The sequence below is a fragment of the Aulonocara sp. 'chitande type north' Nkhata Bay genome, linkage group LG1, assembly GCF_057382095.1.
Source record: "Aulonocara sp. 'chitande type north' Nkhata Bay isolate Kocher_YH1m ecotype deep benthic linkage group LG1, A_spYH_male_GT1.1, whole genome shotgun sequence".
NCBI classification, from domain to species: Eukaryota; Metazoa; Chordata; class Actinopteri; order Cichliformes; family Cichlidae; genus Aulonocara; species Aulonocara sp. 'chitande type north' Nkhata Bay.
This window is the reverse complement of record NC_141344.1, coordinates 41,595,165-41,611,484: the sequence shown is the minus strand read 5'-3', so window position 1 is coordinate 41,611,484 and position 16,320 is coordinate 41,595,165. Positions and strand designations below refer to the sequence as shown.

General features: G+C 40.7%; 1 protein-coding gene across 1 annotated transcript; it reads right to left on the bottom strand.

Annotated features, from left to right (window-relative positions):
- Positions 1-1,070: 1,070 nt before the first annotated feature.
- Positions 1,071-13,468, bottom strand: selenos (selenoprotein S). The gene is made up of 6 exons (XM_086296732.1): positions 13,201-13,468; positions 12,809-12,934; positions 10,567-10,673; positions 10,388-10,477; positions 8,199-8,271; positions 1,071-1,710 (listed from the first exon to the last, which is right to left on the bottom strand). Exons 1-6 carry the CDS (start codon positions 13,292-13,294, stop codon positions 1,625-1,627), a joined length of 576 nt encoding a protein of 191 aa, XP_086152858.1. The 5' UTR covers positions 13,295-13,468; the 3' UTR covers positions 1,071-1,624.
- Between the last annotated feature and the right edge of the window lie 2,852 nt (positions 13,469-16,320).

Below are 16,320 nucleotides of genomic sequence, written 5' to 3'. Positions count from 1 at the left end.
TTCATCAGAAGTTTAAATCACCGCCAGTTCAGGGCATTTCTGGGAGCGTTAGATACAGAGCATGGTGACTTGCCCTATCACACAGATGTGCGATGGCTAAGCCAGGGAAAGGTGCTGCAAAGATGTTTCGAGCTTCGTGAGGAGATCTGTCTGTTCATGGAAAGCAAAAGGAAAGACACAACAGAGCTTTGAGATGAAACATTTATGTGTGAAATGGCGTTTCTGTGCGACATCACAAGCCATCTGAACGTGATGAACCTGCAACTGCAGGGACGGGGGCGTGTCATCTCTGATATGTGCAGTACGGTGACGGCGTTTCAAACCAAGCTGAGTCTGTGGGAGACGCAGAAAGAAACCTTGAGCCACTTCCCCAGCTGCCAGACCACGAAAGAGAAGCGCTCTACCGCTCAACATACTTGCCGCCGAGTTCCGACGCCGATCTGCTGACTTTGAAGCTCGAAGAAGCAGGTTTGAACTACTTGCCAATCCTTTTGGAGTTGATGTGGAAAGCGCACCACCGAACCTCCAGATGGAGTCGATTGAGCTCCAGTGCAATGACACACTGAGGGGAAAATATGAGAGAGCGGGTGCCGCCGAGTTTGCACGTTTCATCCCCGACACAATGCCGCAGCTGCGCATCCAAGCTGCTCAGACGCTCTCCATGTTTGGCAGCACATACCTGTGTGAACAGTTGTTCTCTTTGATGAAGCTAAAAACATCACACCGGAGCCGTCTTACTGATAAACACCTTGACTCAATCCTGAGGACTTCCTCAGCTCAGAGCCCGACCCCGAACATTGATGAACTTTTGTCTGTGTTTTGTCTGTGTGAAATGAAAAAGCTCAAGGTCATTTCCTGAACGGCTGTTTTACTTTTCACACTACAGTGTTTAGACTCCACACAGCCATTTGTCTTTAAGAACACTGTGGTGTTACTGCTGCTTCAGTAACAACAACATTCAGTTCTTCAAAGATATGCTGTGGAGTGTCTGAGAAGCACAATGTACTGGTTTCCACATTACACACAATGTAAATAATACAGTAACTGTTAATAAGACAACACATTTAAAATCCTGCAGACTGTATTCTTTATTGTATAATGCAAATGAGCACAACAATGTACAGAACCTCCTTCCATTTTTATATATCAATTTTTTCAACTATATAATCCGAAAGTTCAATTTCATTCTGTTTTATCCACCAGCTAGAGTCCTGGAGTAATATAAACTATTCAGCTATAGTGGCACACTTAGGTATAAACAAAATAAAATATATAAGGAGACCCCCCCACACACGCACACACACACATACACTGGTTGTGTGAAAATCATCAGCCAACCCTACTGGTTATAACCGTTTATAGGAATGGCTTCATGACAAGCAAATAATTTTCAGTTCAGTTATCTACTAAAAGCATACAATGGGTTGAAAGTGAACACCGAAGAGAAATAAAACATGGTGCAGGTACATGTCATCAATTATGCCAACTGATCAACAACTATGAAGTATTCTCAACTCTAATAAAGCATGGGATAGGTGACATTATCAGCTTAATTTCCACAGCCAGTGTGTACATCAGGATGTCAGAGGTCAAAGGTCCAGCAGTCCAGCGCCTCCAACCTTTTTTAACCTCATCCACCAGATGAGGGTCCTCTCCTGCCAGGTCTCCAGGAACAAGAACCTCCTCCCTGTCCAGTGAGGGGATTGTAATCTGTAAAACATGCAAAGAAGAAAGGAAGCAGACAAAAGAAACATTTAACACATTAAAACAAAATTAAGCTTTTTGTTCTAAAACGCAGAGAGTTGAGGTTTTTTGAGTTTTTGCTTTGTAATAAACTTCAAATCAGTGTTTCAGCTGATCTGTTCTTAAAGCCAATATTCCAGTAGGGAAAAACTATTTGATCATTTGTTCACTTTCAAACTTCTTTTCAAGTGTGCTCACCTCCAAAGGAAAAAGAAAAGAAAAAAAAGAGTCTAATTTTTGATGGTAATTCCATTCATTTAATTTCTTAATGATATAGAGAGAATATCAACGAGAAATGTCTCGATGCAGTTAACTACGATGACCTGGATGACTGAGAACCTTCACAGACTTGATGCAGTTAAGGAAATTCCAAGTTGACTCGGTTCCTCTGGATATAACGTTATCACTGGGAGAAACGTTTCGTCATCATCCAACTGCCTTCTTCAGTCTCAGCTGACTGCAGGTTCCCCCGCTCAAACTCAATGTGTATATTGTCATCATTGAAAAAGTTTCCACAACGTCACATGATACAGTCAGACTGAGCGGACGGTCTTTCCTCAGCTCCCACTGGTACATGTTCATGTTTAATGATTCCTACTTTCTGTACAACCTCGAAAAAGACGCCTCCCACAAGAGCTGCAAAATCTGTATCCAACAAATCTCCTGAAAAGTCAGAAGTGAATGAGGGCTAAGGAGGTCTATCTGATCATTCATTAGTAAGCATAACTATTTACCTGCCTGATTTTGACCCTTATTCACACCAGCGGAGGATGACTGCATATTTAACAAACAGTCCTGTATTTATTGAGTACATCACTAAACAGTGGAATGTTTTTATATAAGTCCATCGACAAGAAGCTTGGTGACAACTGTGATTATTCAGAAACAGAAGAAACATCAATAACCCAAGGTCTGGAGCTACATGCACCCTTGCTCATGGTGTGAGGACGATCATGAAAAAGGAGGTGGATCAGCCCTGAACTGCACAAGAGGAGCTTGTTAATGATCTAAAAGCAGTTGGGACCGAAGTCACCAAGAACACCACTGGTAACACATTATGCCATATTAGACTTATCTTGCAGCACCCACAAGATCCCCCTGTGGTGTCGCATATACGCATATATTTTTAAGACTATGAGTTCTTTTCTAAATGTACCACAGTCGACCACCCTGAAAGCCTTTGCTGACGTATGTAATCAATTCCTTTCTTTGTAAACAAGGTTGAGTCTATCAGGTCAGGAATAGTATTTTCTACACAATCATTTCTTGGGATTGAAGTGTTTTGAGAAACTGGTCCGACGCCACATGATGTCCTGGCTGCCACCCAACACTCTACCCACTCCAGATCGCATACAGCAAACAGATCAACTGAAGGCACCACTGTTACTACGATCCACACCACAATCTCCCAGCTAGAACAACAAAGGGCGTTACACCAGGCTGCACTTTGTTTTTGTTTTTTTTTAAGTATGTTTATTGAGATTTTTTGATATAAGGGAAAAAAAAGACAAAAAAGCAACAGACAACACAGCAGCAAGGGCAAAAACACACAAATAAGGCAAAAGATTACACTGCAACGACAAAAATACTACTTCAACACTGGCAATAAACAGAAATAAAACGCTAAGGTGGTAGGCTGAGTTATTGGTGATCGATCAAACAGGACTTTGCTTTAATACATGGTCTAAAAATGGCTGCCACACATCAAAGAAATTACTACTAATCCTCTCCATGTGCAGTAGAGCAGTCAGTTCTGTCAGCCACATTTTGAACTGAGGTACAATATACGACTTCCACAGAGTCAAGATAGTTTTCTTAGCAATTACCATTCTGAACAAAACTGTAGTTTGTGCAGCAGGGCTGAGGTGTAAAAGGGAAGAGGAAGATCCAAACAATGCAGTTATTGGGTCCGGCTCTAATGTGCGATTATAGATACCAGAAAAACATTTAAAAATGTCCAACCAATAGTTATGCAATTTGGGACAAGTCCAAAATAAACGAGTGAGAGAGCCTTCTCCAAGTTTACAACGATCACATATCGGACTGATAGAAGGAAAAATCCTGTGCAGTTTAGTTTTTGAATAATGACGTCTGTGAAGCACTTTGAATTGAATCAACCGATGCCTGCATTTATAGAGCAACAATGGATCCTACACAGACTCCTCTCCCACACCTCATCTCCTATTTGCAAACCAAGCTCCTCCTACCATGCCATCTTCAAAAAGTCAGATTTAAAATTTAAATACTCAGAAAAAGCTTTCACAAAACCAGAAACCAACTTTTTAGAATCCGGGGAGCTCAGAAGGAGAGCAAAAATTGACCCCTCTCCCAGAAGAGATGGAAAATTTAGGATACTCTGACGAACATAGTTTCTTATCTGTAAATAATGAAAAAAATGTGACGCAGGGAGAGAGAACTTGTTCTGCAACTGAGTAAATGATGCAAACTGCCTGTCAATATATAAATCTTTGAGAGTAATAATACCTTTCTGTGTCCAGACCTCAAATAAGGCGTCTAAACATGAGGGTGGAAATGCATGATTACAATATGCTGGAGTATGGATCGAAGTGTCCGGTAGAGCACAACCTTTTTTGATCTGACGGAAGATTTTAACGCAGTTCGAAACTATAAAATTATTGACCTTGGTTCGTGGATTAGAGGATGAAAAAAGAAGAGCAGGGAGGGAACGATTCTCCACCCCACCACTCTCTGTGACCACCCGGGGTGGGGTCTCGGCAGACATGACCTTTCTGTACCCTTCCTGCCAGTGAGCAGGAGTTCTGGCGTTTGCAGCCCAATAATAAAACTGAAACAGTGGCAGAGCAAATCCACCCGTAAGTTTAGACTTACATAGATGAACTTTTGGTATCCTGTGAGCTTTAAAGCCCCAAACACATGGTAATACTACTGAGTCGACCACTTTAAAAAGTTGCTTATTCAAAAAGATAGGTGAGTTTAAAAATAAATATAGAAATTTAGGAAGGGAAACCATTTTGATTACATTAATGCGACCTACCATGGGAATAGGGAGAGCCCTCCATTTCTCAATGTCCTTTTTCAATTTTTCAACTTGTTCAAGATAATTCAACTTAAAGATCAATTTAGGATCCTTAGGCAAAATAACACCAAGTATTTCAATCTGTCTGTAATTTTAAAAGGCAAAATTTTCAAAAGATCAACATCCAAGTTAAAGCCACAAACTCACTCTTCTGCCAATTAATTGTATAACCTGAGATTTCCCCAAACGACCTCACCACATCTAAGAGTACAGGAACAGATCGCTCAGGGTTTGACAAGAACAAAACAACATCATCTGCATATGAAGAACAAGCTGCTCTTTGTTGACTTTAGTTCTACGTTAACTGATACAGACGGACAGTAAAACTGCTGCATATTGGACTTCCTTTTATCAGAAACTTCTCTTGGCCTGTGTACAGAGAGTTAGAGTGGGACCTCAGCTTTCATCAGCCTTTACACCGGCTCTCCACAAGGCTGTTTACTAAGTCCCCTCCTGAACACTCCGTACACACATGACTCTGTCAGTACCCAACCAAGACAATGCAGTCATTAAGTTCACAGATGACACCACCGCTGTGGGGCTCATCTCTGAGGGAGACGAAACAGCGTACAGAGCTGAGGCTCAGATGCTATTGGATTGGTGCGCAGACAACAACCTGGTATTGGACTTCAGAAGGACGAAGTCAGTGCTACAGCCCATCAGCATCAACAGGAAGTGTTTGGAAAGCGTGTCCAGTTTCAAGTTCCTGGGTGTGCACATAGACACCGACCTCCAATTGAGCTCAAATACCTGAGAGGTTTTAAAGAAGGCCCAACAGCGTCTCCAATTTCTGAAAATCCTCCAAAAATGGACCTGAAGAGGGAGCTGCTCATCGTCTTCTACTGTTGTGCCATTGAAAGTGTGCTGACATACTGTACTGTATCTCCAGCTGCACCATGGCACACAAAAAGGCACTTGAGATGGTCATTAATATGGCCCAAAAAAATCACTGGACAGCCTCTGCCCTCCCTAAAGGACCTATGCAGCGCTTGCTGCGCTTGCAACATCCTACAGGACTGCACACACCCAGGACACCGGGTGTTTAAGTTGCTGCTGTCTGGATTCAGGCTGCTGAGGTCACAGACAAACAGACTCAAGGACAGCCTTTACAACAAGGCAATAGCCCTAACCAATGCTAACAGCTGACCTGATTAGCTACCTCCCTGGGCTTTTCTGGTAGGAAATAATGTGCAATAAACATTCATTCTTTAATATATTAGGCCATACCTATTTGCACTTTTTATCCAATCTAAAGTTTACTGTGCTCTGTTTTGTTGACGTGGGACAACTGTCCCATTTCGTTATACTACTGTACTAAGCATGAATGTGCAATGATAATAAAGAGTTATCTTATCTTATTGTGCAATCAAAGCTTCATTATGATCACACCCCCTTAACCTGAATGTAGGGAATAACCAAGCAAACATTTATGGGAAAGAATCGTCTGAATCCTGACGATGAATAAATAAACACTTTAATAACACAACTTGTTAAATGTATTACGTAGAAGAATAGAATAGAATAGAATAGAATAGAATAATCCTAAAAAACAAGGGGAAATTTGGTACATCTTAACAGTAGTTTTACTAATAATGTGTGGATTACATACATGGATTTAAATTCAGTGAAGTGCCTGCTGTAAACCACTTGAATTTTTTTTAACCCTTCTGCACCCCTCTGATAAATAGCTGCAGTAGGAGACCGTTAAGAGAGCGCAGAGTGTCATTACCATCACAGCAGATTCTTTTGTCACACATCTGGTGATCGTTCGAACAGCTCTCCAACACCCATAGAAGGCCACCGACTCCACATGTAGACCATATTCCATGAATCATTGACAGGAAGTATTTACAGAACACTGTTATAAAACCAGTCCTTTTCTTTGTATTCTCCCGAACTTCCCGACGTTCAAATTAGAGATGGCACAATACCACTTTTTTATGTCCGATGCCGATATCCTAAATTTGGATATCTGCCGATACCGATATGAATCCGATATAGTGTAATTTTTAATATCTTGCTGCATTGTGTATAAGTTCATAGTCAAGTTTTAAAAAACAAACAAACACTAAAGCTATTCTGCTATACCTGTATTCAAAAAATACACTGCACCCAAAATGTTTCATAGTTAGCAACACTCATCAATCTAATAAACTTAAACCTGCACCATCCTCCCTATTCTGGTGTTTTAAAGAGTAGTTAGCAGGAATATTAAACAACCTAACTAATAGGGTTGCAAACTCCCAGCAAAAAAAAATAAAAAATAAAAATAGGGAACCACCCCTCACCTCATGATGCTTAATCGATGTAATCAACTTTACTTTAATGCATGTGTAAAAAAAAAAATGCACAGAAATAAATTATTTTTCTACAATAATTAAATAGATATAACATCTTTCTTCTACAGAACTGCAGACTGCACTGATTATATCTTCCCAAAAGTACTATGGCTTACTAGAGTGTATTAGACTTAACAGTTACTATATACAGTAATGGACTTCTATATATTTTACATCAGGTAAAAACTTTGGGTGTAAGATTCAGATAATTATTTATTAAAAGCTCGACATTTTAAATGAGAATAAGAAAGAAAAGTATGTCTTTGTGCCCCCTTTTCCCTGTTCATGCCCTATCGGCCCCCCTGGCTAAACTTTGCTAGATTCGCCCCTGCACAGTTATGTCAGCTGTAGAAAAAGATCATGGTGTAGAATTTATTTAATATTACTTTCTAACAACAGCTTATCAAGCTTAAACGTGCTGCTGTTGTTCAGCCGCTGGTTTCCTCTTTCTGGTGCAAAGTGGGCCAAAAACAAAGAAGAGAAAAGCCGATCAGCTGATCACTGATCAGTTTCATGATTGAAGTAGCAGCAAGAAGAGGCAGTCGCTCCATATATCGGTTGTTAAGCTTAACGTGGGAATGCTTTACAAACATTCAGAGATGAACTTACACACTTGCTTTACTTCTCTCTGGGAAACCTTTCTCGGAGATGAAATGCCGGGTTGGTAGCGAGGCTACAAATGCTAAACCAGACCGCCAACAGGTCTTGCACGCCACAGCCGCTCTATCACGTGAGCACACTGCTCTGACGTGCAAAGGTTATCAGCTGAGTTACGCCGTGTTGCAAGTTTTGTGAGGTGCTTTTGTGATATTTAATGGATCGATTACATTTTTTATTTCTCTCCGATATCCGATCCAGTAATTTAGGTCAGTATCGGACCGATACGTAATATCGGATCGGTCCATCTCTAGTTCAAATGAGGGATTTTTGTTTTTCTTATTTTAGTGCCTGTTGTTCAGCTGCCGTGCTTCATTTGCATATGGGGGGGTTGTAACTGTGTTGCCTCCTCAGCACATATGTCAGTCATATAAACAAACCCTACCTCATCTACTACGTACCTGCATTGCGAAAAGGCCTCTTGTCCTTCTTTGGTTTCAGCATCGTCTGGGATGAGCTGGTCTCCTCAGTAGTCTGCAGTGACACATATTAGAATAAAATCTTTATTGTCACTGTTACAAGAACAATAAAAGGCAGTTTGGCATCTCTCCATGTGTGTGAGGAACACAATAGCGTAAGTATTAACTAGGGGTGCACCGATACACAAAATTCACGGTTCGGTTCGATACTTTGGTGTCACGGTTTGATATTTTTTCGATACAAAAAAAAAATGTTCATGCCTTTTTAATTTGTTATTTATTAAAATTATAAATATATATTTTAACTCAAAAGTACAGTTTTTAAATTTAATGTTGCTGAAACAACAAAGTAATAAAAAAATAAATCTGATGGAGAAATCCCTCATCTTTGGAAAAGAGTCCATTACAGAGAAATGGCTCTTTCCAAAATAAAAGCTATACTATACGCTTCTTCTGGGCTATATTCTCAGCAGCATATTAAACATATCAAGGCAAGGCAAGGCAAGTTTATTTGTATAGCACAATTCAACAACAAGGTGATTCAAAGTATATCAGGTTTTCACATGAAAACCAAAATAGTTCCAAACGCCAGATCTGAATGAGGGTGGGGGAGGTTCAATTTCGGCTAGCGTTGAGGCAGTTGCCATGTTGCAAGGAGCTTAACTTCTGTTCCTGTCACTACCCGATCCGGACCGTAACGATAGTTACGGGTCAGAGTATCTGTTGAGATGTTAAGAATAACAAGCATCTCTTAAAATGTTTCCAATAATGAAACATTGTAATACAATGTAGACAAAAACGATAAATAAAAAGATAGTGACAGATCAGGACTCCTCGATCCTTACTGCGCATGTGCAAAGTCGGACCGTACAAATCGGGTCTACCCGATCTGTACCGCGCATGTGCAGGGTTTTCTTCTTCTTCTGTTCGTTTAATGGCAGTTTACTCCCCAGTGTACGAGGATACTGCCACCTGCTGACCGAGCGGTCTAACCCTATTGTAAACTGAATTAGCGTCATTACAAACATGTGTTAAATTTGATTTAGTGATAGTCGAGTGTGTTTATGCTCGTCTGTGTGGAGAGGATTGTTGGAATAGTGATGATGATGTCTGCTGTCACTGTCAGTTGTCAGTAAACACTTCATCTGGCTGCTGAATTGTCACGTGACATGTTACAAAGTCTGTATTATTAACTCTGTAATTAGGCGCCATTCTTCTTATTTTACGGCGCTGTTGCTCAATCGGGGGACGCTCTCTGTTGAGGAGAAAAGCATGAATTTGTTTGTATACCGATTATCCATTGTTTAAATGTCCCGGGCAGTCGAAAAGGAGGCAGAGCTGTTGAGAAATGCTAGGAGCTAACTGGGCGCTAACCGTACCATTCAAATATATTGAATGTCGCAATGTTGGCAAAGAGAGGAAGTGACGTAAGATTTGCGCATGCGGGGTACCGATCGGGTTTCCGGTACGGATCGGGTAGTGACAGTCCCGCTAGCTTGCGCTGCGCTCAGTGGATCTGCGCTCGACAGTGCAGCCTTGGCGAAGTAGTCGAGCGCAGATCCACTGAGCGCTCAACACAGACAGCATCGTCAGAAGAAAAGTTGATAAAATAAATTTAAAATGTTGTATTGTTCGATACATATGCGTACCGAACCGAAAGCACTGTATCGAACGGTTCAATATCGATACGAGTGTCGTTGCACCCCTAATATTTACACAATAACAGACACATTTACATTTACACTAGAACGATATGTACAAGTTATACATACACCTGCACCTGCAGTTGTGCATGTAGCTAAACAGGAAAAACCTTCTAAAATCATGAGTTCGAGGAAACTGTAAGTGTAGCTTACATTACGAGGTGAAATACTAGGGAATCGATCTGGAACAAGAAGTAGAAGCCAGAGATGACACCTGGCTATACCCCTTCAACAAACTAATTACATTGTGATGTATGGCTGCGTGGAAACTGCGGGAAATCAGATCGCTTCTTTATTTCAATGTGAGGCCACGTCAACAGCTACATGAGTAAATATACTTTAACTTCACAAGCTTTACTGAAATTGTCTAAATAACTTGTTAAATGAACGAGTATCATAACAGCTGTACTTGAGGACACACCCTTTCACAGAGCAGCACAAATACAAATGTTTCAGATGAAAAATTACCTGAGAGAGTTTTGGAGCTCCTTTATAACTCTTTCCCTGCTGCATACTCTCCCACATCTCTATTTTCTGCCTCCTCTTCTCCTCTTCTTGCTGTCCACAAATTAAATAAAAACAGTGTGTTGACATCTGATATTGACAGAAAATCATCCTTCTTTGATTTTCTTTTTTACAAACTCTACCAATTTCTGTTTCTCTCTAAAGATGGACGCTTTGGCATCAAGCTCTTCTTGCATCTTCATCCTGGCTGCTGCCATAGCCTCTTCTCTCCTTTCCACCAGTGTTGGATCTTTATGTAACAAACAGAAATCGAAAGTTAAATCAGGACGATGCAATAACATATCTAATAACATATCTTCAAGAGAAATACAGGTTACCAAGGGCAGATTTTTCTATATACCTACAGATCAGACACTTCGTAAAGACAGATGTAGTAACCGAAAAATCAGACTTGTGTCTAAGGACTTCCAAGTCAAATAATATTGCGTGACGTTCTAGCTATAGTACATATAGTACATATAGTACATTACAAGGACAGAGACAAACAAACATGGAAAGAGAACTGAGAACAGAAAAATTCAGAAATATGTGGAAAAGGTTTTTAAACGTCATGTGTCCCAAATTTGTTTTCAAAGACTTACAAAATGCATATAACACCAGATCCCCTTTAATTACATAGAGAACACAGCACCAACTCCTTCCCTACAGCCACCTGTGTGCAAACAAAATGTGCACCTCATCCCCCCTTCTTCTCCCACATGTTTGCACTGAGTTGGAGATGCTCTGGATCTCATTGTACATCTGTATAGTGACAACAAGTGCATTCTATTCTATTCCTCTCTAAGAAAAAGCTGTTGTAACCCTTGAAGCCTGGATAACAACAGTGACCGATACCCACAACCTAAACGGGATTCGATACATCAAAAAGAGAACGGACTGGAGAACTTTGAATGGGCCTGTGATCCATTACTGTTGTAAATGATTTAACTGATTAAGGACAAGACATTCTAACACACCTGAGCCAGTGTGACAATGTAATTGCCCCCTAACCTAATTAATGGTTGTGCAACTCTTGCCAGCAAGAACCCCAGTGGATCGTTTTCAGTAACAGCAATGCATATTTGACATCGCCTGGGGGGGATTTTTTTCTTTTAAATTAGCTACACTGTAGAGTTTGAGGATGAATAGTCTGTTTAAGGTCATGTTGAAACATTTTAATCTGACTTTGATCAGGCCACTTCAAAAACACATTTGTTTCCTAAATTAATCATTTAGAGATGGTCTTGTGAGCGCGTTTCAGGTCATTGCCAATAACCCAAGTGTGCTCAAGGGTACAAACTAATTGCTGGATGTTTTTCTGCAGGATTTTCTGGTACAGAATAGAATCCACAGTTTAATCAGCTATGATGTTCAGGTTCGCCTGTTCCACTCTGCATGTCAAATATCCTTGAGCAAGATCCAACGTCAAGTTGCTCTCAGGCAGGCTGCATAAAGCACTTTGAGTGCTCAGTTAGAGTAGAAAGCACTATATAAGAACCAGTCCACATCATGTCATCAGCACAGGAAGTCACTGCAGGGTTCTACTGAACGATAGGCATTACCGCCACATACACGCTCTTATAGGAAGAGAAGAAGTCAAAATAGGAAGCGAAGTCTTTGAGGAGTGCTTTTTGCAAAGAGTTTTCCACAAAGCCTCGTGGTTTAAAAAGTCTTTCTACATCTCTAAATGTATACATTTGTATATCCCCAAGTTTCTGTAGTGGAATTTAATTAAAATGGCAGTAAAACCATTACAGTCAGGGAAAAAATATTTGAAGCCTAATTCATTTTGTAAGTTTGCCCACTAACAAGGGATCTGCCTATAATTTCACTGGTAAGGTTATTTAGACAGAGAGATTCAGGACAATCACAAAAAACTCGGAAAAAATTTGCGCTCAATGGATGTGGCGCAACACACCGGGTTACAAAAATCACTGAAGCGCCACACAGTGTGACGTCAAACTCAGAGCACGAACCAGTTAAAGGTGGTCAGCACCATACCTCCCTTGTGGGAAGAAAACAAATTTCCACCGCTTGGATCCGAGATCTCGTTCTTTTGATGACGACCCAGAGTTTGTGACCATACACGAGGACAAGAATGTAGATCAACCAGTAAATTATCCAGCTGGAGGTAACAACTTTCATCACTTTATCTGGCTGAAGACTCAAACGTAGAGGTGCTACGTCACACTCAGCTGTTAATTGCCACAGAGCGTCCTACACCCACGAGGAACAAGCCTGACTTGTTGCTGAAAACGTTGAACAAGCTCTCACTGTCCTGCTGCAGCATAACATTGGATACGAGAAGCTGCACTTCGTGCTGATATAATTCTTATCTTTGTAATACTGTGGTTGCTGCACGAATATAAAGTGAGTTGTGCTGACCTTGTGAGGCTTGTGGCGTTGGGCTGCGCTGGCTTGATCTCCTCTTGTTCAAGTGCAGAATGAGCAGGTAGAACATCACAGCTCCAAACACCAGGTACCAGCCATAATGGGCCACGAACTCCTCAACTACAGCAATTCAGTTACAACAGAAATAAACAATAATCTAAGTAGCTGTGACATTTTAACAACGAAACGATGGAAACAACATTTTTTCAATAAATACAATCTTAAAAGAATAAAATACTAAATGTTTGCGGGTTTATGTACAGCTCAACATGTCGCCTTCATCCCACCTTAACATGAGCTACAGACAGATACGTCTTACGAACGTTAGTAACTGTATTCCTATATTCTTTATCATTTAAGCTGGTTAATTAAACGTACACGCTTACCAGTCAGGCTCAGGGAACTCAAGTCTTGGTTTTTTAAGGGTGGCTTCTTCACATGGAAAGTGGAATCATCGTCTTCGATCGTTACATCATCCATTCCACACTCAGACGAGCTGACCGTCTCAGACAGCGTCGCGTACAGGCTTCTGTTAGCTCGTAACTGCTTTCTTTTCCAAAGAGCTTCTTTAAAACAAAATGTAGATGGTTATTTACGATGACGTGTTGGCGGAAGCCAGATGAATCATTCGAGCACGCGACCGTGTCGCGCAAAAGAGGTCACTTCCTCTTCATACCTTTCATAATAAAAGTTAGAGACACAGATCATCAAACAAATTTAAATATTGGAAAAAGATAACACAAGTAAACACAAAGTGCAGTTTCTAAATTATTGAGGTTACCAACGAGCTCAGAACAACACCAAAGAATATGATCGTCATCAGGAGGGGACAATGCAAAGCAAAAGAAGTCCCTGTTTTACCTCATGGGGTTCAGTGTTGCTGTTGATGGGTTGTTGCTGATGGTGCTGGGGGGCTGAGACTGTAGACGTTAAAATCTCCAAAGGAGAGCTGGTAGCTGATTAAACAAGTGTTATGGGATAATAATTAAATGCAAAGATCTGTGACAGCGCTTGGATCCACGAGGCAACAGATTTTTAAAAAAGTGGGAAATAAACGAGGCTCTGCCTGTGACTCGCTCTTTGCCTCTCTTCCTCCTTCACTCTCCTCATCTCATCTACCACTGTCCGTTTGCTGTCCATCTGAGAACAAAGCACAATTTGTTATTGCATTAATCTGTTATTTTATTATCCACACTTAACAACTCTGCACCATTAATCCATAATAAAGTAATGATAGAAAAGTGTTATAGAACCAAAACATTGTAGTTGTGTTTATTGTTGTTTTTCTACTTGAACACTCCTGCAATGCAACAACTGGTACGTGTGTTATTGTTACCTGTGCTCTTTGTGATCCAGCTGGTGAGAGATCCACTGAAGCTCATGTATTCACTGTTTCCTCCTCCTCTCCTTACAGGGCCGGTCTGGACAGTGTTATATCATGCGTGATCATTTTAAAATATCTATACACATAAAACACGCACACCCACATGCATGTACAGTGACATATTATACCTTCTCCAGAATACTTTACATACTACAGCAACAGGTTTCGATCATGGTGCTGATCCGGAATCATTTCCTTGTTATTTATCTCCAGTGCTATAACAATAAAGTAATAAATATAAAATAATGTATTTATAATGATTCAGTTTGTTTGACTATCCACTCGGTGCAAGGCTTTCCGCCTTATTAAATGCTTAAACTTTAAAGATAATAATTTTGCTGCTATAAAATCAGCACTTGTCATATTTGAAATATAAATCTAATATAATCTGTTTCTTGATGTATTTTCTTTAAAATAAATGGGGGCAGCACGGTGGCACGGTGGTTAGCACTGTTGCCGCACAGCAAGAAGGTCCTGAGTTCAATTCCTCCATCAGGCCGGGGTCTTTCTGTGTGGAGTTTGCATGTTCTCCCCGTGTTTGCGTGGGTTCCCTCCGGGTACTCCGGCTTCCTCCCACCGTCCAAAGACATGCAGCTTGTGGGGATAGGGTAATTGGATAATCCAAATTGTCACTAGGTGTGAATGTGAGTGCGAATGGTTGTCTGTCTGTGTGTTAGCCCTGCGACAGACTGGCGACCTGTCCAGGGTGTACCCCGCCTCTCGCCCTATGACAGCTGGGATAGGCTCCAGCGCCCCCCGCGACCCTGAAAAGGAGAAGCGGAAGCGAATGGATGGATGAAATATCTTCTGCTTGTTGCTTTTCCTTAGTAGTAGTTTCTTGGCAGCTACCTGATTCACACAGTCTCCTCTTAACAGTTGATGTAGAGATGTGTCTGCTACTGGAACTCTGTGTGGCATTTATCTGGGGTGCTGTTTTGTGATTTCTGAGGCTGGTGACTTGGATGAATTTATCCTCAGCAGCAGAGGTGACTCTTGGTCTTCCTCTTCAGGGGCGGTCCTCATGTGAGCCAGTTTTGTTGTAGCGCCTGGTGGTTGTTACGACTGCATCCTTTTAACAGGAAGAAAAACCCAGACGATAAGGCTTTTCCTTACCACTTTTGGCAAACATGTGATCATTGGGGGGCGTCTGATTTTTGTTATTTTCTCTCTATTATTGCAGGGTCTTTACCTTATAATATAAAGTGCGACTTGCACTATAGAAATAAAATTGAATTGAAATGACATGTATATGGGAGGTGTACTTTTGCAGAATTAAAAGTAAACATGGTGATATTTTGTGCTCAGTATTTTTTATTATCTCAATTGAAAACACAAACAAGAAAAATCTTGAAAATAAATCTTCTTAATTTTTTTTAAACTGTTAATAACAAAGGATTTTTGTCATTTACTTTCAGAATGTTCAGTTTGACATTTTTGATAAATAGGGAAACCATTGTTTCTTAAGAGGGTGGTGTGTGTCAAAAAAAGAGTGCCAGGAGTCTTTCATGAGGTTTTCCCAGCAGAACGTTGCAGTTCACAGAGATCGTCAATTTAATACACGCCAGAAGCGCTTTTTATTGTCACTTATTGACGTGGCCTAAAAAGAAACATGCTGTAAAATCTTCCACAATGAAGACAAGGCACAGTTTTCGACGTGGTGACGAACGCCACCACAAGCACTTGGGGGCGCTAGAGTTCAGAGAACAAGCATGCTGCATTTAAGGACGTTAGACTTTCAAAACTTTATTGTGACTCGTTCTTTATAAATGACTTCTTAATAAATGACGGCGTAATAAAATGACATACTGATACAAATTTTTGTCTTGGAAAAACGATTTTATTTTAATAGGCTTTTACACGTCACACTCAGCATTATCAGCATGTGTGTACACAATCAAGCAATGTGACTTTTGTTAGAACAGTTTCACGCAATAGCTCGTGCATTAGTGACACTTATAGTCACTAACTATATAACTACTACTGCTTTAATGTAAAGTGTTATTAACTATGGCAGAAAGAAGCTACGCTTTGGCTACATTTACACAGCAGATGAATTTAGACGTGTGAGTATGGTTTCACACGCAGCTTAAAGGCAGCACCGTCGGGCCCACGGGGGTGGAGG